The 27226-nt window shown below is 54.8% G+C and overlaps 13 protein-coding genes across 13 annotated transcripts; 10 read left to right on the top strand and 3 right to left on the bottom strand.

Moving 5' to 3' along the window:
• Positions 1-213: 213 nt before the first annotated feature.
• Positions 214-1431, top strand: BAUCODRAFT_31931 (uncharacterized protein). The gene has a single exon (XM_007676179.1). The coding sequence runs from the start codon at positions 482-484 to the stop codon at positions 1415-1417; it is 936 nt and encodes a 311-aa protein (XP_007674369.1). The 5' UTR covers positions 214-481; the 3' UTR covers positions 1418-1431.
• Positions 1429-2341, top strand: BAUCODRAFT_408168 (uncharacterized protein). The gene has a single exon (XM_007676609.1). It carries the CDS (start codon positions 1654-1656, stop codon positions 1978-1980), a length of 327 nt encoding a protein of 108 aa, XP_007674799.1. The 5' UTR covers positions 1429-1653; the 3' UTR covers positions 1981-2341.
• Positions 2342-2930: 589 nt separating this feature from the next.
• On the top strand, positions 2931-4097 carry BAUCODRAFT_66794 (uncharacterized protein; the record flags this gene model as incomplete). Its single annotated transcript, XM_007676437.1, has 1 exon — positions 2931-4097. The coding sequence occupies one exon, from the start codon at positions 2931-2933 to the stop codon at positions 4095-4097; it is 1167 nt and encodes a 388-aa protein (XP_007674627.1).
• A 623-nt stretch (positions 4098-4720) lies between these two features.
• Positions 4721-6421, top strand: BAUCODRAFT_120847 (uncharacterized protein; the record flags this gene model as incomplete). Its single annotated transcript, XM_007676610.1, has 2 exons — positions 4721-4791; positions 4816-6421. 2 exons carry the CDS (start codon positions 4721-4723, stop codon positions 6419-6421), a joined length of 1677 nt encoding a protein of 558 aa, XP_007674800.1.
• Positions 6422-6480: 59 nt separating this feature from the next.
• On the bottom strand, positions 6481-8133 carry BAUCODRAFT_407748 (uncharacterized protein). The gene has a single exon (XM_007676611.1). The coding sequence runs from the start codon at positions 7894-7896 to the stop codon at positions 6541-6543; it is 1356 nt and encodes a 451-aa protein (XP_007674801.1). The 5' UTR covers positions 7897-8133; the 3' UTR covers positions 6481-6540.
• A 190-nt stretch (positions 8134-8323) lies between these two features.
• On the bottom strand, positions 8324-10233 carry BAUCODRAFT_31937 (uncharacterized protein; the record flags this gene model as incomplete). Its single annotated transcript, XM_007676180.1, has 1 exon — positions 8324-10233. The coding sequence occupies one exon, from the start codon at positions 10231-10233 to the stop codon at positions 8371-8373; it is 1863 nt and encodes a 620-aa protein (XP_007674370.1). The 3' UTR covers positions 8324-8370.
• Positions 10234-10436: 203 nt separating this feature from the next.
• BAUCODRAFT_31938 (uncharacterized protein) lies at positions 10437-11184 on the top strand. The gene is made up of 2 exons (XM_007676181.1): positions 10437-10598; positions 10653-11184. The coding sequence occupies exons 1-2, from the start codon at positions 10565-10567 to the stop codon at positions 10979-10981; spliced, it is 363 nt and encodes a 120-aa protein (XP_007674371.1). The 5' UTR covers positions 10437-10564; the 3' UTR covers positions 10982-11184.
• A 135-nt stretch (positions 11185-11319) lies between these two features.
• BAUCODRAFT_120851 (uncharacterized protein) lies at positions 11320-12839 on the top strand (the record flags this gene model as incomplete). Its single annotated transcript, XM_007676612.1, has 2 exons — positions 11320-11554; positions 11635-12839. 2 exons carry the CDS (start codon positions 11320-11322, stop codon positions 12837-12839), a joined length of 1440 nt encoding a protein of 479 aa, XP_007674802.1.
• Positions 12840-12929: 90 nt separating this feature from the next.
• On the top strand, positions 12930-14562 carry BAUCODRAFT_407696 (uncharacterized protein). Its single transcript, XM_007676613.1, has one exon. The coding sequence runs from the start codon at positions 13020-13022 to the stop codon at positions 14097-14099; it is 1080 nt and encodes a 359-aa protein (XP_007674803.1). The 5' UTR covers positions 12930-13019; the 3' UTR covers positions 14100-14562.
• A 2232-nt stretch (positions 14563-16794) lies between these two features.
• BAUCODRAFT_31942 (uncharacterized protein) lies at positions 16795-17814 on the top strand. The gene has a single exon (XM_007676182.1). The coding sequence runs from the start codon at positions 16853-16855 to the stop codon at positions 17783-17785; it is 933 nt and encodes a 310-aa protein (XP_007674372.1). The 5' UTR covers positions 16795-16852; the 3' UTR covers positions 17786-17814.
• Positions 17815-18207: 393 nt separating this feature from the next.
• BAUCODRAFT_407676 (uncharacterized protein) lies at positions 18208-19403 on the top strand. Its single transcript, XM_007676614.1, has one exon. It carries the CDS (start codon positions 18629-18631, stop codon positions 19040-19042), a length of 414 nt encoding a protein of 137 aa, XP_007674804.1. The 5' UTR covers positions 18208-18628; the 3' UTR covers positions 19043-19403.
• Positions 19404-19763: 360 nt separating this feature from the next.
• On the top strand, positions 19764-22263 carry BAUCODRAFT_146537 (uncharacterized protein; the record flags this gene model as incomplete). Its single annotated transcript, XM_007676615.1, has 10 exons — positions 19764-20126; positions 20178-20282; positions 20334-20471; positions 20531-20599; positions 20654-20731; positions 20869-20947; positions 20999-21161; positions 21234-21914; positions 21975-22003; positions 22058-22263. The coding sequence occupies 10 exons, from the start codon at positions 19764-19766 to the stop codon at positions 22261-22263; spliced, it is 1911 nt and encodes a 636-aa protein (XP_007674805.1).
• A 419-nt stretch (positions 22264-22682) lies between these two features.
• Positions 22683-26575, bottom strand: BAUCODRAFT_155195 (uncharacterized protein). The gene is made up of 2 exons (XM_007676616.1): positions 26333-26575; positions 22683-26270 (listed from the first exon to the last, which is right to left on the bottom strand). The coding sequence occupies exon 2, from the start codon at positions 26111-26113 to the stop codon at positions 22862-22864; it is 3252 nt and encodes a 1083-aa protein (XP_007674806.1). The 5' UTR covers positions 26114-26270; positions 26333-26575; the 3' UTR covers positions 22683-22861.
• Positions 26576-27226: the final 651 nt, after the last annotated feature.

Consider the following 27226-nt stretch of genomic DNA (forward strand, 5'->3'; position numbering starts at 1 on the left):
GGCGATATATGTCCAGAGTTCGTTGATATGAGGAAGACAGAGTTGAGGTTGATGTTGCTGCTCAAAGCAGTAGTCACGAATGATAAGGCGCCCCACTTCGGCCGGTAGCGATAAGGTCTGCCTATACTCTTGCATTAGACGTACAACTTCACTAAGTGAGATGTCAAGTATACTAGAGAGTCATCCTACGCATTAGGGAGACTCTTTCTTTAACGGGTGATACAGTCAAGATGCCTGTTGTTGACGTGCACACGCAGTATGTCAGAAATTATAGTAATTGCAGTAATACACTGACTCCTGCCGGCAACCAGCATGTATCCGCCGAAGTACATGGAACTACTTCGGTCGCGAAATAAAGTACCATACGTGAAGACTTTCTCCCAAGATCCTGCCGCAGGCGAACGCCTCGTCATTCTGCCAGCCGAGGAGACAACGTCAACCAGTAAAGGTCGACCAATTGGTCGGGAGTACTGGGACGTCAATGAGAAGCTCAAGTTCATGCAGGTGTAAGCAAGAAGATCACTCAAACCCGCGACGAACAGGTACTGTCCTGGTGGCATTCATGCTCATTGCATCTAGGCACGGCATCGACAAGTCCGTCCTGTCACTGGCAAATCCTTGGCTGGATTTCCTTCCATCCGACACAGCAGCAGAGACGGCCCGTCAGATCAACGACGACGTCGAGCGAATGTGCGCGGAGCACGAAGGCAAATTGTACGCTTTCGGAACACTACCGCTGTCAGCACCAGCGCGCGAAGTCGTGCAGGAGGTAGAGCGTCTAGCATCTTTACCACACCATCGTGGTATTGTGATGGGTACTTCCGGACTCGGTACGGGCGTCGACGACCCGGCGTTGGATCCAATCTATGCAGCCTTGGAGAAACACGAACAGGTCATCTTCCTGCACCCGCATTACGGTCTGCCGACATCCGTCTACGGCGAGAGGGCGAGTGATTATGGCCATGTGCTGCCGTTGGCTCTGGGCTTCCCCATGGAGACGACCATAGCTGTTGCACGCATGCTGCTGTCTGGAGTATTCGATCGCTTTCCCAAGCTCAGCATCCTCATTGCTCATAGTGGCGGCACGCTTCCCTTTCTCGCCGGTAGGATTGAGAGCTGCATCGCGCATGATGCGCATCTGAAGAAGCTCGGCCGAATTGAGAGTCGAAGAAATGTTTGGGATGTGCTGAAAAACAATGTCTACCTTGACGCCGTCATATACGCGGATGTTGGGTTGAAGGCAGCAATCGACGCTTCTGGCGCTGATAGACTGATGTTCGGTATGTGTACTCCGTGTGCGCAGACTCAATGTTGCTCAACAACTTACATTGGTAGGCACGGATCACCCTTTCTTCCCTCCCTTAAATGGAAGCGAGGACGAATGGCTAAGCGTCAAGCTGAACTCGCAAGCTGTTGAAGCCGTCTTTCGGGCCGACAAACCGGCACAGGAAGCGGTTATGGGAGGTAATGCGATGCGCATTCTACGCATTCCTGGCTGAGGAACTGTTAATGGCTCACACGGAAGTATCACTTGACAGGTGTCGACACTGACGAGCCGGACCTGCATATGCTTCGTCGTGCTATTGACTTTGAGTGTCGAATGCGCTAGACTTCCTCGTCGGAGATGCCCGATAGCTCGGAAACGCCAAGTAAATGGCTGACGCTCCAAGAGCGTTTTCCGATGCGACATCTGACCGCTGCCGAGCGGATTGCGTAAGACATCAATTGCCCGAAAGCTTTTCTGTGCCGGCCAATCCAAAGCTGCTGGCCTTTCGGCACGGCCAACCACGGCAGGGCGACAGAATGGCGACCGTGACGCGACGCGCTGGTAGTGGCAGAATGTACACGGTACACCTCGGCGGTCAGGAGCACCAAGGTGCTTTTGGTACGATGCGAGAGTTTCGAGCTCGCAAGTATGCCGTCTTCCACGGAGATGCGATGTCGGTGCAACGTTCCAGCAATAAACGGGCTTTACTGTAGAGAGGCGTCATGTTGCGGGGAGGCGGCCAGAAACGGCCGAGGATCCCTTCCCGAGCGAGTACGTATAGACCTCGAACACAATCGATTCGTTGTGAGTTGCGGCGTAACAACAGACTCAACAACGTCTCTAGACCGCCTGACCAGCCATGTGGAGATGGAGCTCGAACAAGCGCAACGGAGTAGTAAGCGCAGGCTGAATCTCAGCTCTGCATGAGCCCGTGACAAGCGTGTCAATGCCACATAATGGTGCTTAGAAGAGTTTGTGACCGCAAGAAGGCTGACGGGGAGCCGTGAATAGAAGTGATCGCCATTCGGAGGGCTAGTGCAATCCAAAGGCTAAGTGAGCTATATGAGTGAACATGAAGGTGGTGCGTTGCGCGAGTGCGGGAGCGCACGTTTTCGGTGAACCGCTGGTCAATAATGTTTCTCTTACTCGATAGTTTCCACTACTTGACTCCAAACCAGTTCGTAAAGGCTGCAGGACCACTCACATCTCCGCTTCGGTCCTTCTCTGCCCACTTCCATTACAAGACACATTCTTCGCTGCTTCTTTTCCTTATCAACATCCTGTCACAACACTACTGAAGGGGCTTTTGCTCGCCATCGGTACCTTCCGTGATCACCATCATCGGATCGCGCTTTCTTCTGCACCCCAGATTTTTGATACGCCGTGGCGGCGGCAGCTCCGAGCAGAGTGACGTGCCTCCTGCGCCAATTCAACGATGCCCTCAAGGCTTTTCGGCGTGAGGCGTGTTCAGCCACAGCTTGATGCTGGCGCTTTCGCGCACAAGAGCGACAACATTCATTCAGTGGCAGAGGTCAACCCTTCAAGCATGGAGCACATGCACATCAAGCGGCCGAGCATTGCTGGTCTCGGCAAGAGACATGGCAGCTCAAATGACCGCTCCAGTAAAGACCGGTCCAAGTCGAAAGACCTCTCGGCGCATAGGATGAGTATCACGTCGCAGCCTGCAGGATCCCCGAAGCCAGTCACGCTGGACATGGTTATCGAGTCCCCTCCGGCGTTGTTCCAGGATATTCCGCAGCAGTCATCAGGCGCTCTCATCTCCGGCTTGCTACGCGTTACGCCCAAGACCGGCGATGTGGTGATGAACAGCATCACCATGTATCTGGAGTGTACCACGACCACCAAAAAGCCGGTAGAGGCTCGATGCCGAGAATGCATGCAGACCGTTACTGATCTATACGAATGGAATTTCTTAAGCAAGCCAAAGACATTTAAGGCCGGTGAAGGCACGGCAGACCTGCCATTCTCGCATCTAATACCTGGCCACATTCCCGTTACAACACACGGACAGATAGGGAGTATAGACTACTCCTTACACGTGCGTGCCAAGTCAAGCGACGGCCAGGAGACCGAGTATCGCCGGGAACTCATCATTCAACGCGCGCTGCGGCCTGGTAACGACAAGAACAGCATGCGTATCTTCCCGCCTACCAACCTCACGCTGCACGTCACTCTACCGAGTGTGGTATTCCCCATTGGCGACTTCCCAGTGACGTGCCGTATGACGGGGATCACCACGAAAAACGACGACTCCCAAACGCGCTGGCGGCTGCGAAAACTCACCTGGCGCATCGAGGAGAAGGAAACCATGGTCAGCCCGGCTTGCAGCAAGCACGCCGCCAAAGTGGGAGGCGAAGGCAAAGGTCTGCAGCAAGAAAGCTCCCGTGAAGTCGGCACCGAAGAGCTCAAGCAAGGCTGGAAAACCGACTTCTCCGACGGCCAAATCGACGGCGAATTCATGGCCGCAATCGACAGCTCCAAGCAACCCCAGTGCGACATGGAAGCCGCCAACGGCATGAAGATCTCGCACGTCCTCGTTCTCGAACTCGTCATCAGTGAAGAATGGGCTCCGAACAAGAAACCGCACCAAGCGACTCCGACGGGCGCGGCTAGGGTGCTGCGCACGCAGTTCAACCTGAACGTTACGGAGCGTGCTGGTTTGGGGATCAGTTGGGACGACGAGCAGCCGCCTATGTATGAGGATGTGCCTGCTAGTCCGCCACATTATCAAAACGACCATACGAGTGTGCATTTCTACGATGAGAATAACATACAGGGGGAGATCGAGCACCTCACACTCAACAATTGAGGTGTGCAGTTCGGTCAGACTATGATGATTAACGGCCGATGTGCGGCATTGCGGGCGCTGGCTGAAGCGTTGCGGACGGGATGTGTGCTTGGAGAAGATACCCTTTTGCTTTCAATCAGCGGTATATCGTTTCCACGGTTTCAGTCAGCGGTATATCTTTGCGGTGGCTCTAGTCACTATGGCGGTGATGATGAAAAGTTTTGGCATGGCGTTGTCAGTATATCCATTCGAAGCATTACAGCAGGGCAGAACTGAACGAGGCGAGCCATTGCTGGCGGGAGGCATCCATACGTAGTCTCAGACCAGTACGCAGCTTTTATCTCCAGCAACACCGTGTCCGAGCAGTTTCCTGTTCAAACATGTCTGGCGTCTTGCACGTGAATACTGCAAGCCTCTGACAAAGCAGGTGATCGTCATGACTTCGATTGGCGATCGTTCGAGTTGGCGGGCGCTGGCGTCGAAGTCCGCGGCCAGTCCCACGTGTCAACGGCTCAAATGCGAATGCGACCATTGCCTGCTCTGGTAACAGGTGAGGCTAATGTCGTGGGCATCAAACCAAAGAGATGGTGTTCGCATGATTGGAAATCTAAAGGACGCAGCGCCACGCGACGCACGAGTGAACCATGGCCAAATTATTGCGCGACAACGTTCAAGCGCAGGAGAACATCGCAAACGAAGTCCCACGATTCGTACAGTATATCTCGCCCGTTTCCACCAGTCAACATGAGCTGCCTCTCAACCTCATCGCGCTCATCACAGCGTACCTCGACGACCTCGGGGATCTGGCGAGGCTATGTCGAGCGTCCCGGCTACTCTACTACATGACGCTGCCACAGCTCTACAAGCGGGTGAACCTCCACTCCTACCAGGACATTCGCTACGTCAATGGACGGCCGGAGGGCTTTGGCGGCGGGAGTCCGTTCGTCATGGCGCTCAATGGTTTGTTGACGGGAAACTACGCAGCGCTGGTGGAGGAGTTCCGCGTCTACGGTGACTGGCGCGAGGTTGGACAAGAAGACTTCGCAAAAGGCCGGGTGCCGGACAACAGTATGATGTTGAATATTTTAACACGAGCGTCGACGGACAAGATGATCAAGCTGGGGAAGTTCGCCTGGCAATTGGACTGCAAACCTTTGAAGACGCTGTATCAAGGCCTGGCCACTCACAGCACGCTCACGAATCTTACCTTGCGGTTCCCGAGTGGCAGAGTACCCCGGCCATGCGTACTGGTGCCGCCCATACCCAATCTGCGCTACTTCAAGGTTACGGACATCGACCCGCTATGTTACCCGGACGATATCAGCCTGCTTTTACTGCAGTCGCGCAAATTGGAGGACCTGCGCATACACTTCTCACCACGGATGCGCAGGGAAGCCGAGCCCAGCTCCAGTCTCCAGACCTACTTTGGCCGGTGTCAGAAGGCGCATTACCGGCTCAATCTGAAGCACTTTGCGATGCAGAATTACTTCGGCAACAACCTTTCAGCCATGGATTTCGTTATGCAGCCACACGTCCTCCTTAGCCTCACTTTCTTCGATTGCTTTGGTGGGATTGGAACCAGTAGCAACAATGCCCGAAACGTGTACATCGACGATACATGGAAGGATATTCCGCAGAATATTGAGACGTATTGGAGGGTGCAGCGCGTGAACGAGGTTGCGCCACAGCATGTCCTTCTCATCCGCAAGAATCTGGCACGGTTGGAGCGTATGTATTTCGTCAGTCCACGATCTGGACAGCCTGATGGTACTCTGTCTCCGGAGCAACCCATCACGCCGAGCGAGACACCAACCGGAGATGAAGAAATGGCGCAGCTCGGGAGGGACTATCTGCAGACATTCACTCGAGACCATGGGCAGTCGATGCAACATCTGCTGCTGCGTGAAGAGTGGGCTCTAACTATGGACGAAATTGCCGAATTGGTCCGGTATTGTCCCAACCTTGAGCAGCTGGGTTTATCATTAACTCACAGCAACTTCGCCGTCTTCCGACTGCTTGTTCCATACCTGCCAAAGCTGAAAGCCTGCCGGATCCTCATGAATGGGTGGTTGGCCGAGCACCTGCAAACGACCTCTCACGAAGAGCGCATCGCAATGTTGAGTGCCGACTTGTATAAGGTCAGCGCTGACCAACTTCAATGGATTGGGCTTGGTGATGTGGTGTATAAGATTGGTGGCAATTACCCTCATGTTCTTGAGGATGGTAATGTGGAGATGCGGAAAGAGGTGACCATGGTGCCGAAGAGCGAAGCGGAGCACGTCGAGATCTGGAAGCTGGACTGTCTGGACATGGACTTGGACCCAATCGCGCCCTTCTCGCGATGAGATGGATGGTATTTGGCTCCGTCCGGCAAAATCCGGCACGCTGAACAGTGTTCACCCAAGATCTGCCTCATTCAGGAAGACGTCCAAGATCCCGCAATCGCTGCCCGGCCGAAAAGCTGCTATTCGATGAGCGAGACTCGGTCGAGGTCGCTCGGCAGCTTTGACCAGCGACTCTCCACCACTCTACCCTCCTTGAAAACAGCAAGCAGATGCCGCTCTGGGTGCGCCAATACTTCCATATCGTCGAGTGGGTTCGCATTGAGCACGATCAGGTCCGCAAAGAAGCCTTCCTTCACGCGGCCCAGCTTCTCCTCCTGTCGAAGCATCCGCGCCGCGTTAACAGTCGCGCTCTGTAGAATCTTGAGCGCGCTTAGCCCGGCTTCTTTGCGAAGCATGAACTCGCCGGACTGCTTGACCTGCATTGGCCCTAGGAGGTCGCTTCCGTAGCACATCGTCACCCCAGCGGCATCAGCTAGCTGGATGCTGCGCTTCCCAGCGGAGAGTACTTGGAAGTTCTTCTCCGCTATCGCAGGTGGCAAGAAGCCGGCGAATTCTGTGGACGCCATGGCGCTGTAAGTGATGAGCGTTGGTGTGAGGAAGACGCCTCGCTCAGCCATGAGTTTGGCGGTGGCCTCGTCGATGAGATTGCCGTGCTCAATGCCACTCACGCCGTTCAAAATAGCGTTCTGTATCGATGCTGGCGTGTAAGCGTGCGCGGTCACGTACGTGCCGGCATCAGCTGCGACTTTGGTGAATGCACGAATCTCCTCGGCCGTGTATTGCGGGCTCGTCAGCTTGTCAGTGGGCGACGCTACTCCGCCAGAGACCATGATCTTGATGAAGTCAGCACCACACCTCAGCTCCTCTCTTGCAGCGTGAAGACACTGCTCGACACCATCTGCGATACGGCCGAGTCCGCGCGTGTTGCCACCGCAGCAGGCATACTCGGCGTCTTTCGCGGCCCTGAGGTCGCCATGACCGCCAGTCTGCGAGATGCCGTGACCAGATGTGAAGAGTCGCGGTGCGGGAAACAGGCCTTCGGCGAAGGCTTCTTTGATTGCTTGGCCAGCTCCAGCGCAGTCTCTAACGCTGGTAAAGCCTCTCCTCAGCATTTCCCGGGCAACATAAGGCTGACGGAGCAAATTTGTGTCGTGATCCTGATTGATGGAGTCCTTGAGACCCGTCTCGCCTGGAGCGGCTTGGAGGTGGACATGACAGTCTATCAGACCGGGCAACAAGAAGCGGCCGTCCATGTTGACAACGTGGATATCCTCGCCCTGGGTCCAGCTCAGTGCTTCGTCTCCGGGCGAAGGCCACTTGCCAAGCTTGGACATGCGGGAAACGATACCATCTTTGAGGTCGACGACTACCCTTGGGTGGACTGCGCCGTCTTTGGGATCGATAAGGGTACAATCGACGAGTCGATATCGTGCCGGTGGGCCGCGTACCCACGGCTTGTTGGTAGCTGTAGTCATGGTGCAGCTCCTGTAGTATTATATCGAACGCCTTACACGTCCGTCATAACGTCGCGGACGCACAGTCTGTCTGTCTGCCAAGTATCGTTGGTACGCTCGCGGGTAGATAACAAACCCGGATACGAGATTACAACCGAAGGCCTTGTGAACCCGCAGGTTGTACGCTTTCACATTGTCCGCGTCGAGTGCTTTAGGCTTGCTTACTGTACATCTCCATACCCCAAGGATGAGCACCGTACCACGCTGACAAAGCAGTTGAACGATGAATGCGTGTGCATGAGGCCGGTGTAGGTGTAGTCCGCTATGGCGGTGGAGCTCAGACTTCCGCTTTAGGCGAACTTGCTCCACACACAGACTGCACGCCTTACAACGGTATCTGGAGGCTCACGAAGCTCTTTTTCTGACACATCGGCTGAACGTAGGGCTGAAATGCTAATACCAAGATCTCAAGCTGGCAAAAGCCGGAATAGGGTACTAGCCTTCCCTGCTGCTTGGCCGACGCTCCTTGTCAGTCTCACGCGGTCTCTCACGCCCAGATCGCTCCTTCTCCCTCTCCTTGTCTTTCCCTCTCTCCCTATCTCGCTCGCGGCTGCGCTCACGATGGCGCTCCTTCTCTCTGCTACGACTCCGCTCCCGTCTCCTCGGCCTATCCGCATCATCCGTCCGGCCGCTACTGCCCGGCGGTATATACCTGTCAATGTCAACTGCCTTCGGACGGTCATCATCTCGTGGACGTCTGCGCCTCTCGGTGTCGCGCTCATCGTCGGGTTTCCTGCGTGGCGCCTTCTCGTCCTCCTCCCGTCTGCGAACAGCTGCAGCGCTACCGCCGGGAACATAGCGATCAATGCCCGGTGGACTTCGGCTCCGCTCTCTACGCCTTGGCGGACTGTCTTCGCGGCGTCGCTCTCGGAAGCGAGGGGGCGACCGTGAGCGCGAACTATCACGGTGTGGGCGTCTTGGCGGGGAGCGCGACTCTCGGCGCGGACGGTACGAATTGCGCGCAGACTCCCTCGACTTACTTCGAGCGCGTGTGGACGTTTGCTCTACCACTTCGCCTTCCTCGCCACGGCTTGTGTCGCGATGGCGCTGACGTGCTTTCCACGCTTCTCGCTCCGCGCTGATGTCACGGTAAAGCGTTTCACGACGCGCCGTGTCGCGTTTGGCAGGACGGCGCTCGTCTTGCGCTGGTGAGGATTCGCGCCGACGGCCTGAGCGAGCTGATGATGGTGAGCGGACGCGTGAAACGCGGCGTCGATCTTCATCGGCAGCTGGAGTGGCGGACGCTACTTCCCTCGGTTCACCGGGCGCTCTGTCACCCCTGCGAAGCGTCATGCTCGTCGGCATCAAACCCTGTGCGCGCATCTGATCTCTGGAGAGACTATTCCGTGGTGCCGAGTGCCTCAAGCGTGGCGGAGGCTCCATGCTCTCGCTGCGCTCCAACTCCGGGCGTCGCGACTTCTCCGCCATCTGTTCACCCTCGCGCAACAGCAGTTTCAGAGCCTCTTCTTCAAGCCTTTTCTGCTCCCGCTCCGCTCTCTCCTTCTCCCTACGCGCTCGCTCCTCTCTGAGAGCTCTCTCGCGCTCTTCGTTCTCCTTCTTTTGCCGTTCCCGCTCCTCGTTGAACTTGCGAATGCGCTCCTTCTCGCGTTCCTTCTCTGCGGTCTTCCACGCCTCACGTTCTGCTCGGCGTTTCTGCTCACGCTGCAGACGCTCCGTCTCCTTCATCAATTCTTCTTGCTTCTTCTTCAAAGCTGCAAGCTCTGCCTTCTTCCGCTCCTGCGCCTCCTGCTTCTTCCGCAAGCGCTCTTGCTCCACATGTTTCTTTGCGCGCTCGCTACGGCGCACCACGGCCTCAGCGGCATATGCTTCATCACTCTTACCGCCACGTTTGGTCTCCTCCTCCGCTGCCTCATCACCGATCTCCTTGCGCCGAATGTCACGCAATGCTCGCTCCGCATTGACGAGATATTGATCAATGTAAGCGTCAATGCCGGCCTCGGTCTGCTTGTAGACATCGCTACGTGCTGCTGCACCTTCGAGAAGCGGAGCTCCCATACGGCGGTCTGGTTTAAGATACTTGATCGGGTCACGTTCAATCTCGCTTGTTGTGAAGGTTCGCAAGGCCGCTTCGAACATGCCACGTTGTGCACTCTCGTTATATTGTTGAAACACCTTCTTCCGTAGGCCGTCAAACTCGCCCTTCTTCTTGAAAGTGTGCAGCATGCCATCTATCGACGCTCGTTGAGCGGACGAGAGGGGCAACTCGGAGACCTTGGGCTTCTTACGAGGCGGCAGGTCGAACTCGCCCGCTCCATGCTTGACCACGGCTGCCGCCATGATGGTGAGTGCGCTGAAGCTTCCTCGGGTTGTCTGATGGATCGAATGGCAAGGAGGTAAATGGTCGAAATGTCAATATGGGTCTGGGGCACGGACTCAGTTCAAGCATGAGTTGCAGCCTTAGGCTTCCTTTGCTCCTCAAGCTCCGCATCGGCCCTCTATGTGTATCAGAGTGTCGTTTTCCCACGAGCTACCTCACAGTCACCTGCTCGACTACCCAACCTGAGAGACGGTCCAGACACATAGGCACGCGAGTAGATCAAACAGGCTGCCCCACCTCCGAATCGCTTCACCTGACGCAACCGAGGGGAGAGGATAGAGGGTGGTCAAGATGGTGAACAAGATCCTCTTCTGGTCATTCTTCGGTACGGCGACCTGCGACCGAAATCGTCCTTGAGTATATACTAACACATTTCTAGGCGTTGCCGTGCGGTTCTGGCAGCTGGGTATTGAGATGCGACCGCTGTTGAGCCGACCTTTGGTATACCCGGTTTACGCTGGTATCGGCGCGAGTGTAGGCTACTGGCTGCAGGGCATAGAAGATAGGCAGATGCGTTTTCTGCGTGAGACGAGGGACAGGCTGCTCGAGAAGCGGGCTCGGCGAGTGGCGAGGGAAGGTCAACCAAACATTGGCACAGAGTATCAGAAGGAGCAGGAGGGCCTTTTCGCAAGCCCAAAGCTTGTGGTCGAGACGGGTGCGCACATTCCGGGCGGTGTCATGACTGAGCGGACACAGGCGGCAGAGTAATGAACAAGCCAACGGGTGCAGAGGATTGAGCATCGAGAAAGGCCTCAATGGTGGGAAGGGCAGAATCCTCGCTAACAGTCCGGTCTGGAGGAGGGTGGAGAAAGAGTGGCCATGTACTTCAAGCACTCATAAAGCTGGTAACGGAGTCATGGCGCCATGCGAAGTGTGTAGATGTGTCCTGTAGCATTACATGATCATAGCCATTGGCTTGGCACAGCTGTATCAAGCTTTCCGCAGCCACAATCCTACCTTCTCCTGACAAGTGTCCGAAATGTCGTGAACACACTTATATACGCTCTCTGAGCGTTCTGGATCTTGTGAATCTTACACAGAATGTCATGGCAGCGAACGCAAATGGGCGACTCACTCCCTTGAGGACCGTTTCTGAACCACAGGACGTCGCATCACCACGGATCGGCGTTGTGGTCTTCTCCGGTGGCAGTGCCGCCAACAGTATCGTGGATGTGTTCGAGCATGTCAGAGCAGCGAATCACTCCACCTTGAGTTATGTGATACCCGTCAGTGACAATGGCGGCTCATCAAGCGAGCTGATACGCGTCTTCGGCGGACCAGGCAAGTCGAATTGCACCCCATCGCTCCCTCGACAAAGGCTGGGAACAAGGTACTGGCGCCCCTGCTAATACCAGACACAGGTATCGGCGACCTTCGGTCTCGCCTCGTTCGTTTGATACCAAAGCATGACGAAGAAGCTTCGGCGATCAAGCATTTCTTCAACTACCGTTTGCCCAAGTCATATGAACCAGCCCGCGCAGAATGGCTCGATATCATCGAGTCGACACACTCACTGTGGGTCGGCGTGTCATCGCCGAAAAAGGAGCTCATTCGCAGCATTCTTAACACGATCAATTTGGAAATGCTCAAGCGCCTGAGGCCGACGAGCAGATTCGATTTTTCGGGAGCGAGCATAGGCAACCTGTTCCTGACCGGTGCGCGACTTTTCACTGGGAGCCTTGAGGCTGCTATCTACCTGCTCTCAAGCATCTGCGCCGTCCCGCCAACCGTCTCAGTGCTCCCCGTGGTGAACACCAATTTCGCGTTCCACATCGCCGCTGGACTGGCCAACGGGACTGTAATCACAGGACAGAACAATATCAGTCACCCTAGTGCGCCCACTCGCGCTGTTCCTGGCGAATCGCCAATGTCGCCTGGAAGTATTGCTCGAAGGGACGCCGAAGAACAGGACAAGGCAGAAGATGCCAACGGACCAGGCACTTTACCAGATCTCCGCAAGGCTGCCCTGACATTTTCGAAAGATCATGAGGAGGATCTTCCGGCCCGTATTGAGCGGCTCTGGTACATTAATCCCTATGGCAACCAGATAAGCTACCCAGCGAATCCGCGCGTGATAGATGCGCTCAACAATGCCTCTTGCATTATCTACAGCATTGGCTCTCTTTTCACCTCGATTGTCCCGTCCCTGATCCTTCGCGGTGTTGGCCAGGCAGTGAGCTCTACAATGATCCGGAGCAAAATACTCATCCTCAACGGCACGATTGACCGTGAGACTGGACCGTCCACCGATCCGTACACGGCAATGGACTTTGTGGGCGCTATTGCGAATGCATGCTGCGAGTCCCGTGGCTTGCCACAGCCTACCCAGGATCAGTACTGGTACTACGTAACACACCTTGTTTATTTGGAAAGTCCAACGACACCTCGAGTAGACCGAGAAGCCTTCAGTGTAGCCGGCATCGAAGCCATACGCCTTTATGGACGAGGCGAGAACGGCAAAGGTGGACGCTACGACGCGAAGGCTTTGACGCAGGCTCTGGAAGCCATTGTAGGGAGGAAGGATCTGAAGAGTGACAAAACTCGGCGTAACACGCTTATCGGATGAACTCCTCGCGATATGTATGGTGGGAAATCACTGGAAGCGCAGCCAGGAACGAAGGCCCCACTCGCGTCAGCAAGCTTTCGCCCTGCATTGAAACGCCGCGAGAGATTCCGGCAATCATGCAATGGTACGCTCTACCACAAGCGATGACTTTGAGAGCGACTTATCAGCCTCACCGGATCCATGACGAGTAGCAAGCAGTTCAATGTCGCCGTCGTCGGCTATGGCATGTCAGCAAAAGTCTTCCACATCCCACTCGTCCTTGCGTTGCCGTCCGACTTCAAGCTCTATGGCATAGTCCAACGGTCTTCAAAGCCAACCGACGATGCGGCGAAGGTCCACCCCAACGCCAAAGTCTGGCGTTCCGTCGATGAAGTGTACGCGGATCCGGCCGTAGACCTCGTCGTCATCACGAGCATTCCAGCAACTCACTACCCAATGTGCAAAGCGGCGCTTGAAGCAGGCAAGAACGTCGTAGTCGAGAAACCTTTCGTACCCACCACAAAGGAAGCCGACGAGCTTATAGACATCGCACACAAGAGCGGCAAGCTCTTAACAGTATACCAAAACCGCCGCTGGGATGCGGACTTTCTCACTCTGCAACAAGTCCTTGCCGAAGGCTCCTTAGGCGACATCGCGGAGTTCGAGACACACTATGACCGTCATCGTCCCGATCCACCGCCAGCCACCTGGAAGGCGAAAGCCGAGCCTGGCCATGGAAGCATCTTCGACTTAGGCACGCATTTGATAGATCAAGTGTACCATCTCTTCGGAATGCCGCAGAGTGTTACCGGCATGCTATGGAATCAGCGGCGCGTGGTGCAGGGTGGTGCGCCTGACAGCCATACGTTGCTGCTCAGGTACGACAACGGAATGCTCGTTACGGTCAAAGCTGGAGTTGTCAGTCCGGAGGTGGAGCAACTCCATTACTGGGTGCGTGGCACCAAGGGTAGCTTCAAGAAGTTCCACGTAGATGAGCAGGAGGATCAGCTGAAGGCTGGCAGGGGGCCGGGCGACGAGGGCTTTGGCGTTGATCCGGAGTACAAGTATGGTACGCTGACGACTTTAGTTGATGGCAAGTTGGAGCGGAAGACGTACCCGACTGTTAAGCCACTACTGTATGTAGAGTTTTACCGACAGCTTGCGAAGGCCTTGAGGCAGGAGGGCAAGGTGCCGGTAAAGCCAGAGGATGCTAGAGATGGTTTGAGGATCATCGAGGCGGCGCAACAGAGCTCGAGAGAAGGTCGGACAATCACGCTATAGCTCACTCGTCAGTGGAGTAAATCTCGCACACAGCGAGTTGTGTTGCATGAAGAGCTTGTGCTTCGGTTGATCTCTTGAGTCGTTATCGTACATCTCTGGCTTGTGAGATGCACCCAATGTATCTATGCATGTTATTTACAGTGCCACCAAAGACGCCGTCCAGGATACACCAAAGTCCATATTCCGTATCATGCCGCTGATGTGGGCATACTGTACAATGCTTGAACGCTCAAACGAAGAAACCTGATCCGGTAGTGCTGTTAAGCGGACCTAGTTGCAGATACGCTGGCAAGGCGACATTACCAGCCGAGGTCGCATTGCCGCTGTTCATTGTGCCGTCGCTTGTTGCCGTGCCATTGTACAAAGCCGTTCCGTTGTATGCAGCCGTGTTATTGGAGGTGAAATTGCCAAACCAAGTCATGTTCGCCATATTCGCAAAGATCGTGACCGTTTTCAAGATCAAGACTTCCTCGAGTGGCTGCACATACTGCGTGATGACCTCGTCATGCATCTCCAGCACGACCGGTACGACATAGCCTAAGCGGAAGCAAGCACTCATCAGCACCGTCTGTCACCCGAGGCGTGTTGTGTGCAGGCTAAGATGATGCTTCAGACGCGTATCCGGCCGGCTATACCAGTCTCCACTGGCGCCTGCCGCTTATGGTCTTTCTTCAGCGTGCCGTAGCCGATCGATCCCACGCCAGCGGTCGGGAGCTGGTCTGGAATGGAGGGGAAGGTCTGGGTGTAGATGACTTCCACCCAAGTCGTGGTTGACAAGATGGTGCTTTCGATCCATTGCGTTGTCACGGCGGGTATCTGAAGTGGGTTGAGGACCGCAGTAGGCGCTACGACGTTGGCTCCTTGTCGTGGCCTGCATCTGCGTCAGTGTTCCGTTCCACGTCGCGCTGACAAGGCAGACTTACGCAATGTGTGGCTGTTGCACCTCCTCCGCCGCCTCGACATCATGTGCTGGGGTCCGCTCATGCAAGTCTTGTGCGTTGGCGAAGGTGGAGTATGCCGCTGCCAGAAGACAAGAGACTGCCGATAATCTCATGGCTGTGGTGTGTGACTGTGCAAGCGGGAGAAGAAGGAAGATTATAAGTTCAAGGACAAAGGGTCAAAGGTGTCGTGAAGGTGAGGGCTGGATCTTGGATATTGTCTAAGACATCCCAGTCAGCGATGGCGCGTCTTGGGTGGCTGTTAAGATCAGCTTACGCACAGCCGACAATGTCCTACCTCACTCTGCCCACTTCGGATCCAATGCTCGAAGACTCTTCCCACTACTGCTTGGGACTGCTAGTGACAAATGTACCGATGCAGGACTGAATATGTGTAATCTTGTTTTTCCGCCTCGTTCCCTGTACAACCGCTCCACAGTGGTTCCTTGTGCTTGCTTGCAGAAGGTGGGGATGGTGGCGGAAGTGGCTCCAGGAAGCAGTCGCTGCGCTCGCTGGGTATAGACTACGCTGGTGATGGCAGGAAAGACAGTGGCTGTATATATCTAAAGTGAAGTACGGACCAGAAGGGTACACGCAATCAAAGTGAGACAGGCGTTGGAGAGCCGACCGTTGAACGGCCTTGACTTAGCGCATAACAAGCCCCCTACTTTTCGGTCCGCCACACGTCAACGAAGATTGCCACGCCACGCCACGCCACCCAGATCATGGCGAGTGACTATGTACATACAACCAGCATGCACTCCTCTCACTGATGACCATTTGCTTGTCGCACAGTACGAATCGTGATGGACCATCTATTAGCATCAACGAAACAATGCAGGTACAGTATTTTTGCCGATAATGGAGCTGCCTAATTGCGCAGCTTTCTTCCACTCGCGCTGTGCAGATAAGAGCAAGTGTCAATCTACTTCAATTCTTACTTGTCCTTAGCAAAATTCTTGAATGAGCATCTCTCGGCGTAACACGTTGACAGCAGTCAGCATCCCGCTCTGTGAGGGCCATGGCTACGGCTACCGTGACAATCGATCAAGCTCCGGCTGTAGAGGGAAGCGGCGGCTTGTCCGTCCTAGAAGTGACACCAGCAGTCACGACAGCGCCCACCGAGCAGTTCGACGGCATCGAAGAACCGGGAGACGCTGTTACCTCTGATAATGAGTATCCGAGTGGCCCAAGGTTCTACTTCATCCTTCTATCTATCGCAATGCTTTTGATCCTCAGCGGCCTCGACACCCACATCGTCGCTACCGCCGTTCCCAGTATCACCGATCACTTCCGTACCGTTGCTGATGTAGGGTGGTACTCTGCAGCTTATCGCTTGCCAATGTGTGCTTTTCAATTCATGTTCGGCAAGCTGTACAAGATCTTCTCGGTCAAGTGGATGATGGTGGCCTCGACAACAATCTTCTTGCTTGGGTCAGTATTGTGTGCTGCAGCCACATCTTCCCATATGTTCGTTCTTGGACGAGCAGTCACGGGACTCGGTGATTGCGGCGCCATTGCTGGAGCTTTCACGTTACTGGTACAGATCCTCCCGCTGAGGAAGCGCCCTTTGTACACGGGACTGCTTGGCGCTATCGAGGCTGTGGCTGCCATCATGGCACCTGTCCTGGGAGGTGTATTGACCCAAGCACTGGGCTGGAGGTGGTGTAAGTCCTGTACGTCTTCGCGCTTGAGTAGCCGTTGAGCTAACACCTGTTCCGCGAAGGCTTCTGGATCGCATTGCCAATTGGTTCCGTCACGCTCCTACTCATGATTTTCTTGCTCGCGGACCCTAAACAGAGCAGACACGAGCAGATGTCATGGAAGGCCATTCTCCACGAGCTGGACCTTCTGGGCACCGTCGCACTCGTTCCTGCCATCACGTGTCTTTTCCTCGCTCTGACCTGGGCAGGGACAAAGTACGCTTACAACAGTGCAACCGTGCTTGGTCTGTTCGTCGGATTCGGACTGCTATCCGTAGCCTTCGTATACGACCAGTGTCGCAAGCAAGACTCGGCAACCTTGCCACCGCGCATTATCAAGCGACGAAGTATCATCGCCGGCTTTATCTTCAGCGCTTGTTGCAATGGCAGCATCACGGTTTTGGAGTACTACATGCCAACCTACTTCCAGACAGTGAGGGGATGGTCACCCGCGAAGTCCGGCTTGTTGATCATGCCCATCATCGGTGGCTTCCTCGTTGGAATGCTTGTACATGGCGTGGGCACAACGCTTATCGGCTTTTACACACCGTTCATGCTCATCTCGTCAACACTGATGCCCATCGCAGCCGGTTTGATGACCACGTGGACGTTACAGACCCAGTTCGCGAAGCTGGTCGCTTACTCTGCCCTGTCCGGCTTCGCTTCAGGTGTTGGCTTCCAGGGCCCGCAGTCTGCAGTTCAGGTGAGCTTGTCCGACGTGGACGGCCCTCTTGGTCTGTCGGTAAAACTTTTCGGGCAGAACTTTGGGCCGGCCCTCTTTATCTCTATCGCTCAGGCAATCTTCACGAATCGCTTGGGTGCGAACCTCCACAATGCCATTCCTGGTTCTGATGCGAAGGCCCTCGAGAACATGGGTTTCAGCGAGCTGGTGGCCAGTGTGGGCCCGCAGAATGTTGGGAAGGTATTGGCTGGCTTCGACCGCTCAATCACGCAGACGTGGTATTTGCCCCTTGGTGCTACGTGCTTGACAATGGTGGGCTCGCTGCTCATGGAGTGGCGATCGGTAAAGGAAAAGCGAAATTAGTGGCCGCCGATTCAATGGATAATTCAGTTTCTCGGATAGTTTTCGTTTGTACAGGCTAAAGGAAGCGTAAGGACATTGCAAAGGCATCGTGATGGCTGGCTTGCCCAACGCACCTTCGTGTGTGAATGCAGGTGCGCGTCGCTCACGCGCTGGCTGCCTGGACCGAACGTCACCATAACACATGGCTGCAACAAGACCTACTTAAGGTATCTGTCCGCTCTGAGCCACAAGATTGATCTTCACGAGTCTCTCGTCTTTGGCTACTACATCGAACAGCCATCAGCGTTCGCCTCTTCATAAAAGTGACAGTGGTACTTCATGGCTTCTGCCGCCTCCTTCGTGTTAGAAGAACTAATGCAGCTGAACAGGTCAAATTACACCACAACCTTGGCGTCTGTAGTCTTGGACTGTTCCAGTCCGATGATGACTATGATTTGATCGCCCAGCTGAACAATCGAGCCGGACTCGACAAACTGCCGAAGATTTGCAAGTGACGAGACCCTCGGCTGCCCCTACCCATTGTATGCCAACCACAATCTGACGGACAAAGCCGAAGCGACCGTTCGCAACCACATGAACGCTGGCAAGCTGGACGAGATGGTGAAAGCTTGGTCGGAGAAGCTCGCCACCAAGCCAAACGACTTCTATCCGCCGGCGTATGTCTTGTGCCTCCTCGGTGCTTGCGCGATGTCCAGCGGCTGCACCCTCAGTACCGCGTTCAAGACTCAACTCACAGATCTTTATCAGACTGCCGGGTTGATGTGTAAGGCCCAGCCTCAGATGCACAAGGCTCTCTTGGGTCCGGATGGTTACACGGACGGCACACCCTAGGACTTCGGCAGTATGGGTCTGCACGAAACGATGCCATGCGGCGGAGCTCCTGACCAAGACCGCCTGTATGCGGAGGCCATCTACGGGAAGAGCAAGCAAGGCACGATGAATTGCCAGAGTCCTTTCAGCATGGGGCCACTACCTCCAGGCGCTTTCGCCGATCTTCGCAAGAAGCTGTGGGCAGGTGACAAGTCCAAGTCCAAGGCCAAAGCCTCTACCAAGACAGCTCCGATGCAAGAGTACGGCGCGGACGTCTGCGGTGGGTGTGGGGCGGCGAGCGAGATAGGATTATTGACGTGCAGCAAATGCAAGACGCGCAAGTATTGCTGCAAGGAATGTCAGAAAGCGCATTGGAAGAATCACAAACCTGTCTGCTTCCAGCCCGAGGTCGTCGCTGCTTATGCGGCGAGTACGATGTCGAAATAGACGGAGCGGACTTCGTGGCGGTGACTCTGTCACGATTGTGATGGATGGCATTGCTGGATTTCGAATGCGAGCAAGTACGCTCAGCCAAGTGGGTGCTGAAAGTTGTGGCAGGTGTAATCTAGTTGCTCACTCATGTCAAGCGTGACTACCAGCACGTCGGAGGGGTCTTAACACCCGACAGTGACCCACGATTCAAGTTGCTGCCATTGAAGCCTTACGGCGATTGCGAGTAGAGCAGAAGGCACAAGGAAGCCAAGCAAAAATCATCATCTCGCTTGCGTACGGCACAATCAAGGGCAGCGGATCCCTCCGGTGGCTTGTCTTTGACGCTGATTCCCGACCTTCACCAGCTCAACAACGACGCCTGCTGTACATTGCACTCTTATCATCGAGCCAATGCAACCCGGCAGAGCTATATCGCGTGCTCACCGGAGCGTAGTCTCTGCACTTCTGCAGACCCCGCCAATCGGCAGCATCAGAGCTTCCGCGCCCCTGCTGTTTGGGGCTGAGAGTTGGTCTGTCCAGCCTCACGACCGACGCAGCAAGCGTCAGGCCATCGGCACGCGGAACGCCACGCTTTGTATACCAACATACTGAGCGTGCAGTAGATCCCTGTAAGGTAGGCTGAAGGATCCTATAGTAATGATACTGCATTTCCCAAGATGCTTTCCTATCTTCTCTCATGTAGCACTCTCTTCCTGTCTGCGTTCAGTCCGTCAGCATGTCCTGGAACATCTCCGAGATCACTGACCAGTGGAGCTTCCCTTGGTATGACTTCGATAGTGCTGTCTACACTGCCGGGAGCTGGTATTCCTACCTGCAGCTTTTCGAACCTGGCTGTAGGGTCGGAAACGGGTGGAACTGCACCGCTGCATGCCTGGACACCAACATTGGGCCGACGTTGGTCTGGAACAGCACAAGTTGGACCAATTCAACGTACACGCTGCAGAATTGCATAGTCTATCCTGTCATTGCCAGCTTACTAGCAAGCAACCAGCTGAACGCACGTTCGGTTGAAATCGCAAAGAAGTACAACATCCAGCCCCATGCGAATCTCTGGCGAAACGCGACCGCCGGATGGCCAGTATGTCTCAGAGATCGATGAGGAGTCAAGCCGTCATTGACGCTCTCATAGGGTACGCGACCGATCCCGCGTGGTTCATTGCGAGCACACGAAGCTCTCCCAGAGCCATTGCTTCCAACCGTCACCATGTCGCGCATGGAGCCTAAGACGTGGAAGGTATAACAACGTGACTAACAAGGAACAGTAATCAACAATTGCATTTCACAGTTCTGTGAGTCGAACGAGCAGCTAGCTCCAGGATGCAAGAACACCAATGCGGCTGCGGACGTGCAGTCTTTTGTCTTCACGCCGAGCGAAGGCTACGCTTTCAACCAATCGAACGGTTTCTACCCTATAAACATCACCGTTCCCAACGCATGTATATCACTTCACCTTGAGAAACCGGTGTGCTAACGGCTACGCAGACTGTGATCGATACTGGTCTATGCAACAACCTGAACGCTGTCATTAACCCGGATATCGGGGGCATTGGGGTATGCCTTCCATCTCTACAAAGAAGACTGCATCCTAGGCTGACGTTGCCCTAGATGTTCGTGTCATATCTAATGCAGATGTTCATCGTCCTCTCAGCGTGGCTTCTATTTCACTTGTATCAGACATGGGCGGTTTGGCCATTGAGACTAGTTCTACTGCCGTTCGGTGGTCCCAAACATGCTTCGTTCTCAGCACAAAGGCTGCAGAATGCGATAAGAGCACGTCAACACTTATTATATCATGTGTACCATAACTGACAGTGCAGCAGGGTATGTGCGGAGCGCCCAATTGCTGCCCCCAACCCACAGCGCTGCCCAAGCTGTATGGCTCAGAACATGTGCCGAGAAGTGCAGTCTGAGCGTACAGAATCGCCAGCGTGCTGACCTTGGAGCCGATAGCTTCACACCACTCCGCTGCCCTTGTCTCTGCACTCGTTGAATTTCAGAAAGCTCAAGTCTTCTTCATGCTCGCCGTGCAATGTGCCGCTCTGATAGCGATTCACAACCCGGCGTATGTCCAATCAACCTCGTGGCAGCAGCTGTTGAACAATTTGGGCATCTTGTAAGTACTCGAACGCGATACATCCGGATCGCACACTGGCGGATGGCTTGATCTAACCCTGCTACACTCCAGATACGACCTCGCCTTTGGCGGCTGCCTGCCTGTTCTCTTTGCGCTGTTCATTATGCGGCTCGCTGGCAAACGTTCTGTCTACACTCTAGCTTTCACTTGCTGCTGTGTCGCATTGTCGGCAACGACCTGGTTCCTGACTTTCTACATTCAGCTTGACAGCGATGCAGACATCATCAACCCTGGCCGAACGTTGCCCGCTTGCGGAGGAGGCAACGTCACCCCAATCAAGTACTGCTACTCTGCCGACTGGTTCTACAGGAATGCCGATGCTACGACCAAGGCAATACCTGCCCTCGCCTTCTGCTTCGTTGTGCAAATCTGTCTGATCCTGGACCAGCTTCTTGTCTTCAAAGTGCCAACGCCGGAAGAGCCTGGCAGGAAGGGTAACTGCTTTGACTGGCTGCGTCACCAGATCTTGAGGTGGCGCATGTGGGAGTCCTACGAGCGTTCTGCAAAGAAATATCCTCGATGGACTGCAGCATTTCGCTTGGACACTGGCAACCATTTGCTGGGTCTCATGCAAGGCACCGTACTCCTCGGAACCGAATGTGCCTTTGTGGCACTGAACATCATTCTCATCTTGGATTACGCCCACATCCTCTTGCCGAACAGTTTTCAGACTCTCGATCTCAAGGCGTGGACGCTGGGGCAAGTAATATCTGTGACCATCTGGATTCCAGTGTACGTGGGACGAAAACACAATCTCTTCAACAGCTTGGTGCGTGCTGACGGCTTATGCAGGCTGCTGGAGTACGTGTGGTTTGCGATGGGTGAGTTATGCATCATCCTATGCTAGCTTCTGCTGCTGATGTCTTCCGTCACAGTCGGACCCGAAGAAGGATTCGAGCACCGTCTGCCTGAGAACTACCAGCTCGTACGCAAGCCGACCGATCAGTACGACGATGTGGAGCTCAAGGGCAAAGATGACACCCCTTCATCAGCAGTCGATCTGGCTCAAATGCCGCCCATCACCCGGCCTCGCTACGAGAGGATCAATTCAGATATGCAATGGCAAGGTCCGACACATTAGACCGTAGCGAACGAGAACGGCTCTTGCACCGACCGTTGTACCGCTACTCCAGCTTTGCAGGCCAGTGTACTTGCGGCGCCCTAAGCAATCCTGCAACAAGACAAGGCACAGTGTGCAGACTCTCACATATGTGTAGCGTGCCGACCATCGAGCTATCAGCACGTTGTCAGATGAAAAGTGCATCAGGAGTTTTCGCACGATAATGAGTGACAAAGCACATTCCCGAGTCAGTAGCAATCTATATACGATGTCGAGAAGGCCGTTGATTACGTCGCCATGAACCTGAGCCGGGCATCAGTTTGACGTCCTCACTCCCAGATCTGGGTGCACGAGCATCACGTGCTAGAGTTGCGTGAGAACCAGCATAACTACCCTAGGCCTTCCTAAGTAGCCCAGTGTACCGAGCTGAGATCATGCGAAGGTATTTTCAGGATATACGGGTTACCGTCACCAAGCTACAGTGCCGAGTATGACTAAGAAATCTAGAGTACTATCCATAAAGCTATACCATACCTCCCAACGCCGCGCTAATCTAGCATCTCAAGTATGTAAGACAAGCATCAACGCAATATAACCATTCAACAACAGTCATCGTACCTCATCGTCCTACATTCCTCCCCCACCGGAGAGTAGTATGTCGCGGCTCTCGCTGCTGTTGCTGCTCCCGCTGTGCCGGCAAAGGATCATCAGCAAAACGTATGTTGGGTCGTCCAGGTGGCTGCCTAGGCTCGTCATTCTCGTCACTATCGCTCTCCTCGTTCTGCCGAAGACCGAGTGCACCCTCACGACGACGTCGCTCGGCAGCCGTCTCACCTGCTGACCTTCTATTGGCAGGTCCAGCTTCAGCGCTAGGCGGCACACGTTCGGTGCCATCATCATCCGAATCTTCTTCGTTCGGCTGCCGTAAGGCCTGCCGACGGCGACGTTCCGCGGCTGTTTCGCCTGAGCTTGATTGCATTTGGTAGTCACGCAACGTTGCGGAGACGTCGTGAAATGGTATGCTCTGCTCATTGGAGTCGACAAGACGCAGCTCGCCAGACTCGTGGCTCCTCACAGGGTGTAGCGCTGGCTGGCTGCCACGGTGCTCGTGTGCTTGGCCTTGCTCTTCTTCTGCACCTTCCGGCACAACAGGCACGCTCGGCTCAGTAGCAGCGCTGACCTTCGCCGCGGCTTGCTCTCGAGCATCCAGACGGGCTTCGCGCTTGACAGCCTCGGGGGCATCGCTGTCTTCGACTGCTTCCACGCGAGTCCGCGGGTCCATCTTGCGAATCTGGTCAATGAATTCGGCCTTGCTCATGCGCCTCCCACCGGCATTGATGGTAAAGCGCAAGCGATCGTCTTCGTTTGCCTGCTCCTGGTCACGCTCACGTCCTTTGGCGGCCTTGTTGTTCTCACTACTGCCTGCAGATGAAGCTACGCCACCGGCGGCCTTGCCGTCTTTCCCATCCTTGCCGCCGAGGCCAAGCATGCGGCCCATCTGTCCAATGCGATGCTGAGCTCTGCCGGAGTCTGCAGCGCCTCCTCCCTTGCGATCTGGGGCGGGGATGTCGTACTTCTTGATGACCTCGCCGTCCTCGTCTTCAACGATAATGGTGTTTCCGTACTGATACGCTCGGGCCGGGCCATTCTTGGGCTCTTCTGTCTTCTTCTCCTTCGCCTTGCTTTCACCACCCTCGCGCTTGCCGAAGCCAGTCGCAGTGCTCATTCTGGTGAGTCCTTCTCGCCAACGCTTGCCGGGTCGCTCGACTGCCTCCTTGACGCCATGCTCTGCCTTGTGCAGCTCGTCCTTGGCCATATCTGCGGGATCGCGGTTCGGATCATCCTTCGTAGTCGCCACCCCATGGTTCTCATCGGCATGCCCTTCACGCATCAAGCGGCGTCCTTCGCGCTGCTCAAACTCCTCTCGCGCGGGCTGTCCTTTGTCACCATCCTCATCCTTGCTGTCTTCTACAGCAAGGACGTTGCCCTCCATATCCTCGTACACTGTCTGGTCACCTTCCTCGAAAATCTCACCGGACTCCGGTACTTCGTGGCGGTCAGCCTCAGGCTCTGGTCCGACATCTGGCTTTTGCTCTGCACGCTTCTTTTGCTTCTTTTCCTCCTCAGAGCTCGGTAAGGAGTCGCTCTTCACAGCCAGCGTTTCGGAGTCGCTCCGACTCCATGGCTCCTCGCTGTCTTGTCTCCGAGCAGGTGCAATTGCTGACTGACTGATGGGTCCACCCGGACCTTCGCCACTCTCCCATCTTTTGCTACGTCTTGATCGATGTCTGCTAGAAGCGCGGCTTTGCGTGCGACTTGGATTATCCTCTTCCTTCTGTCTGCGCAAGAATGTACCTGGCTGGCCAATGGGCGGCAGCATGCCTGGTGGAACGTTACTCCGGTCCTTCTCGTCGAACTCCGAGTCGGACCTTTGTAACGACATGGAGCTCTTCGATCGGGACTGTATGCGTGGCAACCTCTCCATCCACGATGGACCTTGCTCGTTCGCTTGCGTATAGGACATAGTCAGCGTCAACGTATTGATATGTTTCCCAAGCGTGAAAACTGCAATAGACGAGCCGTGGACAATGATCGAGCAGATGACCAGGAATGTAGTGATCGGCCAAATGGTCTCGATGATGTTCAGATGCGGAAATGGAGGCTCCGGAAGGACTGCGAGAGGAGTCGTGGTCTGGTAGTCTGTCTCCAGCTCCCCTCTCGCTAGGATGGCCACAAAGATGGCGCCAACACCAATTGGTCCGAAGTGGCCGGCAAACAGCGCTTCGCGCCATGTTTTAATGTCGGGTATCAGTGGCTTTAAAGCCAGCATGACGGGGATGCGGCGAAAGAACAGTACCAAGAGTCCTATCACCACCAATCGCCATACATTCAGGTTCAACACCCCTGCATTGAACTGCTCCCACGGTATGATCGTACCGAAATAAACGAAGAAAGCCAGGTTAATTAGTAGATCGATAACGTTCGAGACGTGAGACTCCTCCGTCTTCTCGGTAAACCAGCCGTCATTACTGAAGCCGACACCGCAAGCGAAGCCAACAAGCAAATCATCAACGCCCAAGATAGAACCAGATCCGGCGCAGAAGAGAGCCAGGACAAAGTAGAAGACGAGGAAGGATTCTCGATCGATCCACTCTTTCTCGTGCGCGTACCTGATTGCACGGCGCGCAATGTAACCGACGGCGACACCGAAGACAGCGCCAAATACGCACTCATATAGGATGGTGTAACATATCCAATGCAGTGCGACTTCGTTGGCATGCGGCCGGTAACGTATCAAGTAGAGAGCCAGATAGATGAACGGAAAGGCCATGCCATCGTTGCAGCCTGACTCAGCTGACAAAAGATCTCGGAGATGCTTCGGGACACGCTTTGCGAACTTGCCTTTACCGACGACTGAGGAGGCTAGGACGGGATCGGTTGCCGTCACGCAAGCTGAGACGCAGAGACTGTCCAACCAATTCAGCGTTGGGTGAAAGAAGGCCCAGATGAAGAGACTCGTGACAAGCCAGCCGAATGTCATAACCGGAACCAGGAGGAATACAACGGATCGCCAATGCCGCTCCATGTATGCTTTCGGCAACTCTACACCGACAGCGAAGCATTGTACAACAAGGACAATGCGCGAGAACTCGAGCGTGATCTGGTCGGTATTGCCCCATGTTGTTGGGTCGATGAGGTTGGCGGCATGAGGTCCGAATATAATGCCACAGATTGTGGCCACGGTAGCCTCGCCAATGTACAGCCTTTCCTTGATGACGGAGGAGCATAGCATGAACAGGCTCGTGAAGCCTCCGAGGATGATATACACCAAATGTGGCTTGTTGACATCAAGCTGTTCCCAAGCCATCATATAATTCTTGGGGATTAATGCAAAACTCTATTGTAAGTTGTAGATCTTCAATCTTCGCCTCTGGTGCTTTATGTTGGGTAGCGGGCCAGGCGCTCGTCGTATGATGCCGCAGCGGCGCTGCGGTTCAGTGTAGGATATACGTTTCGTGTCGAATGCACTGTAGAGGGCGGTAAGCTACCCCGGCTGTCTCAAGACCTCGTGTTGAGCCAGGATACGTACTGTACGTTGCGGTCGCGCCCAGTCGCCGCTCCTAGATGCCCTAGTTGGCTGCTTGTTGTCTCACTTCGAATGAATGTTAATGATCAAGTTCGTCGAATGTCCGGTCACTCGCCGACTTCGAGAAGCCTAAAGGGGATATGCCGAGACGCAGTCGAGGCGTGTCCTCGGCAATACGATACGAGATGTGCGGAGCGAAAGAGTGATATTTCTTTCCCAACGATTGTATTCCTGAACGGGATGTTGAGAGGCGGAGAGGGAGTTTTTGTGAGAAGATGACGAGATGGAAGGAGTCGGTTAATTCCAACCTTAACTGGCCGAGGCGCCTAGCGCTTGAGCGTGGCATTCGCTTGGCGCCAAGCGGCATGTTCAAGGTGATGGTCTGGTGCTGACCTACCTTGTCGCTCGCAGCCATCTTCGTGTGCGCAGATCTTGCTGTCAATGCTACGATGCATGATGGTGTTATTAACGGGAGTGGACGTTCTTCCGCTTCGTGTTCACTGCCAAATGATGCAGCTTCTTCGGCCCGCATGCGCCGAGCCTCAAGCGGCGAAGCCCGGGTGACAAGCGCATTGGCTGCGGGTCAAATATCGTGAATGTAGACAACACCGAGACGGTACATAGTTCGTGTTGTCGATAGCACTGGTCCGCTATCTAACAGGAACCGCTGATCTTCTTGCAATTTTCAAACAATGGGCCGCGACTCGCACTACAAGTGGAAAGTGAAAGTGGCGTTTAACCTTGCTACAACCTCCCCCATATCTCTTCTTCGCCCCTGCTCACTGGTGACCGACCGTCCACTGTGCGCTATAGAGGAGTCGCGCATTATCATACCATCCTTGGGCTTTGAGTGATGCAGTATGCGTTCAAGTCTTTGGCGGATTGTGGGACGCGTGC

Source organism: Baudoinia panamericana, assembly GCF_000338955.1.
Source record: "Baudoinia panamericana UAMH 10762 unplaced genomic scaffold BAUCOscaffold_4, whole genome shotgun sequence".
NCBI lineage: Eukaryota > Fungi > Ascomycota > Dothideomycetes > Mycosphaerellales > Teratosphaeriaceae > Baudoinia > Baudoinia panamericana.

Coding starts and splice junctions, on each gene's coding strand:
- BAUCODRAFT_31931 (XM_007676179.1), top strand. CDS start 482: ATGAGAAGCTCAAGTTCATGCAGGTGTAAGCAAGAAGATCACTCAAAC.
- BAUCODRAFT_408168 (XM_007676609.1), top strand. CDS start 1,654: ATGGCTGACGCTCCAAGAGCGTTTTCCGATGCGACATCTGACCGCTGC.
- BAUCODRAFT_407748 (XM_007676611.1), bottom strand. CDS start 7,896: ATGACTACAGCTACCAACAAGCCGTGGGTACGCGGCCCACCGGCACGA.
- BAUCODRAFT_31938 (XM_007676181.1), top strand. CDS start 10,565: ATGGTGAACAAGATCCTCTTCTGGTCATTCTTCG. Junction 10,599..10,652: donor CCTCTTCTGGTCATTCTTCG/GTACGGCGACCT, acceptor ACACATTTCTAG/GCGTTGCCGTGCGGTTCTGG.
- BAUCODRAFT_407696 (XM_007676613.1), top strand. CDS start 13,020: ATGACGAGTAGCAAGCAGTTCAATGTCGCCGTCGTCGGCTATGGCATG.
- BAUCODRAFT_31942 (XM_007676182.1), top strand. CDS start 16,853: ATGTCATGGAAGGCCATTCTCCACGAGCTGGACCTTCTGGGCACCGTC.
- BAUCODRAFT_407676 (XM_007676614.1), top strand. CDS start 18,629: ATGGGTCTGCACGAAACGATGCCATGCGGCGGAGCTCCTGACCAAGAC.
- BAUCODRAFT_155195 (XM_007676616.1), bottom strand. CDS start 26,113: ATGATGGCTTGGGAACAGCTTGATGTCAACAAGCCACATTTGGTGTAT.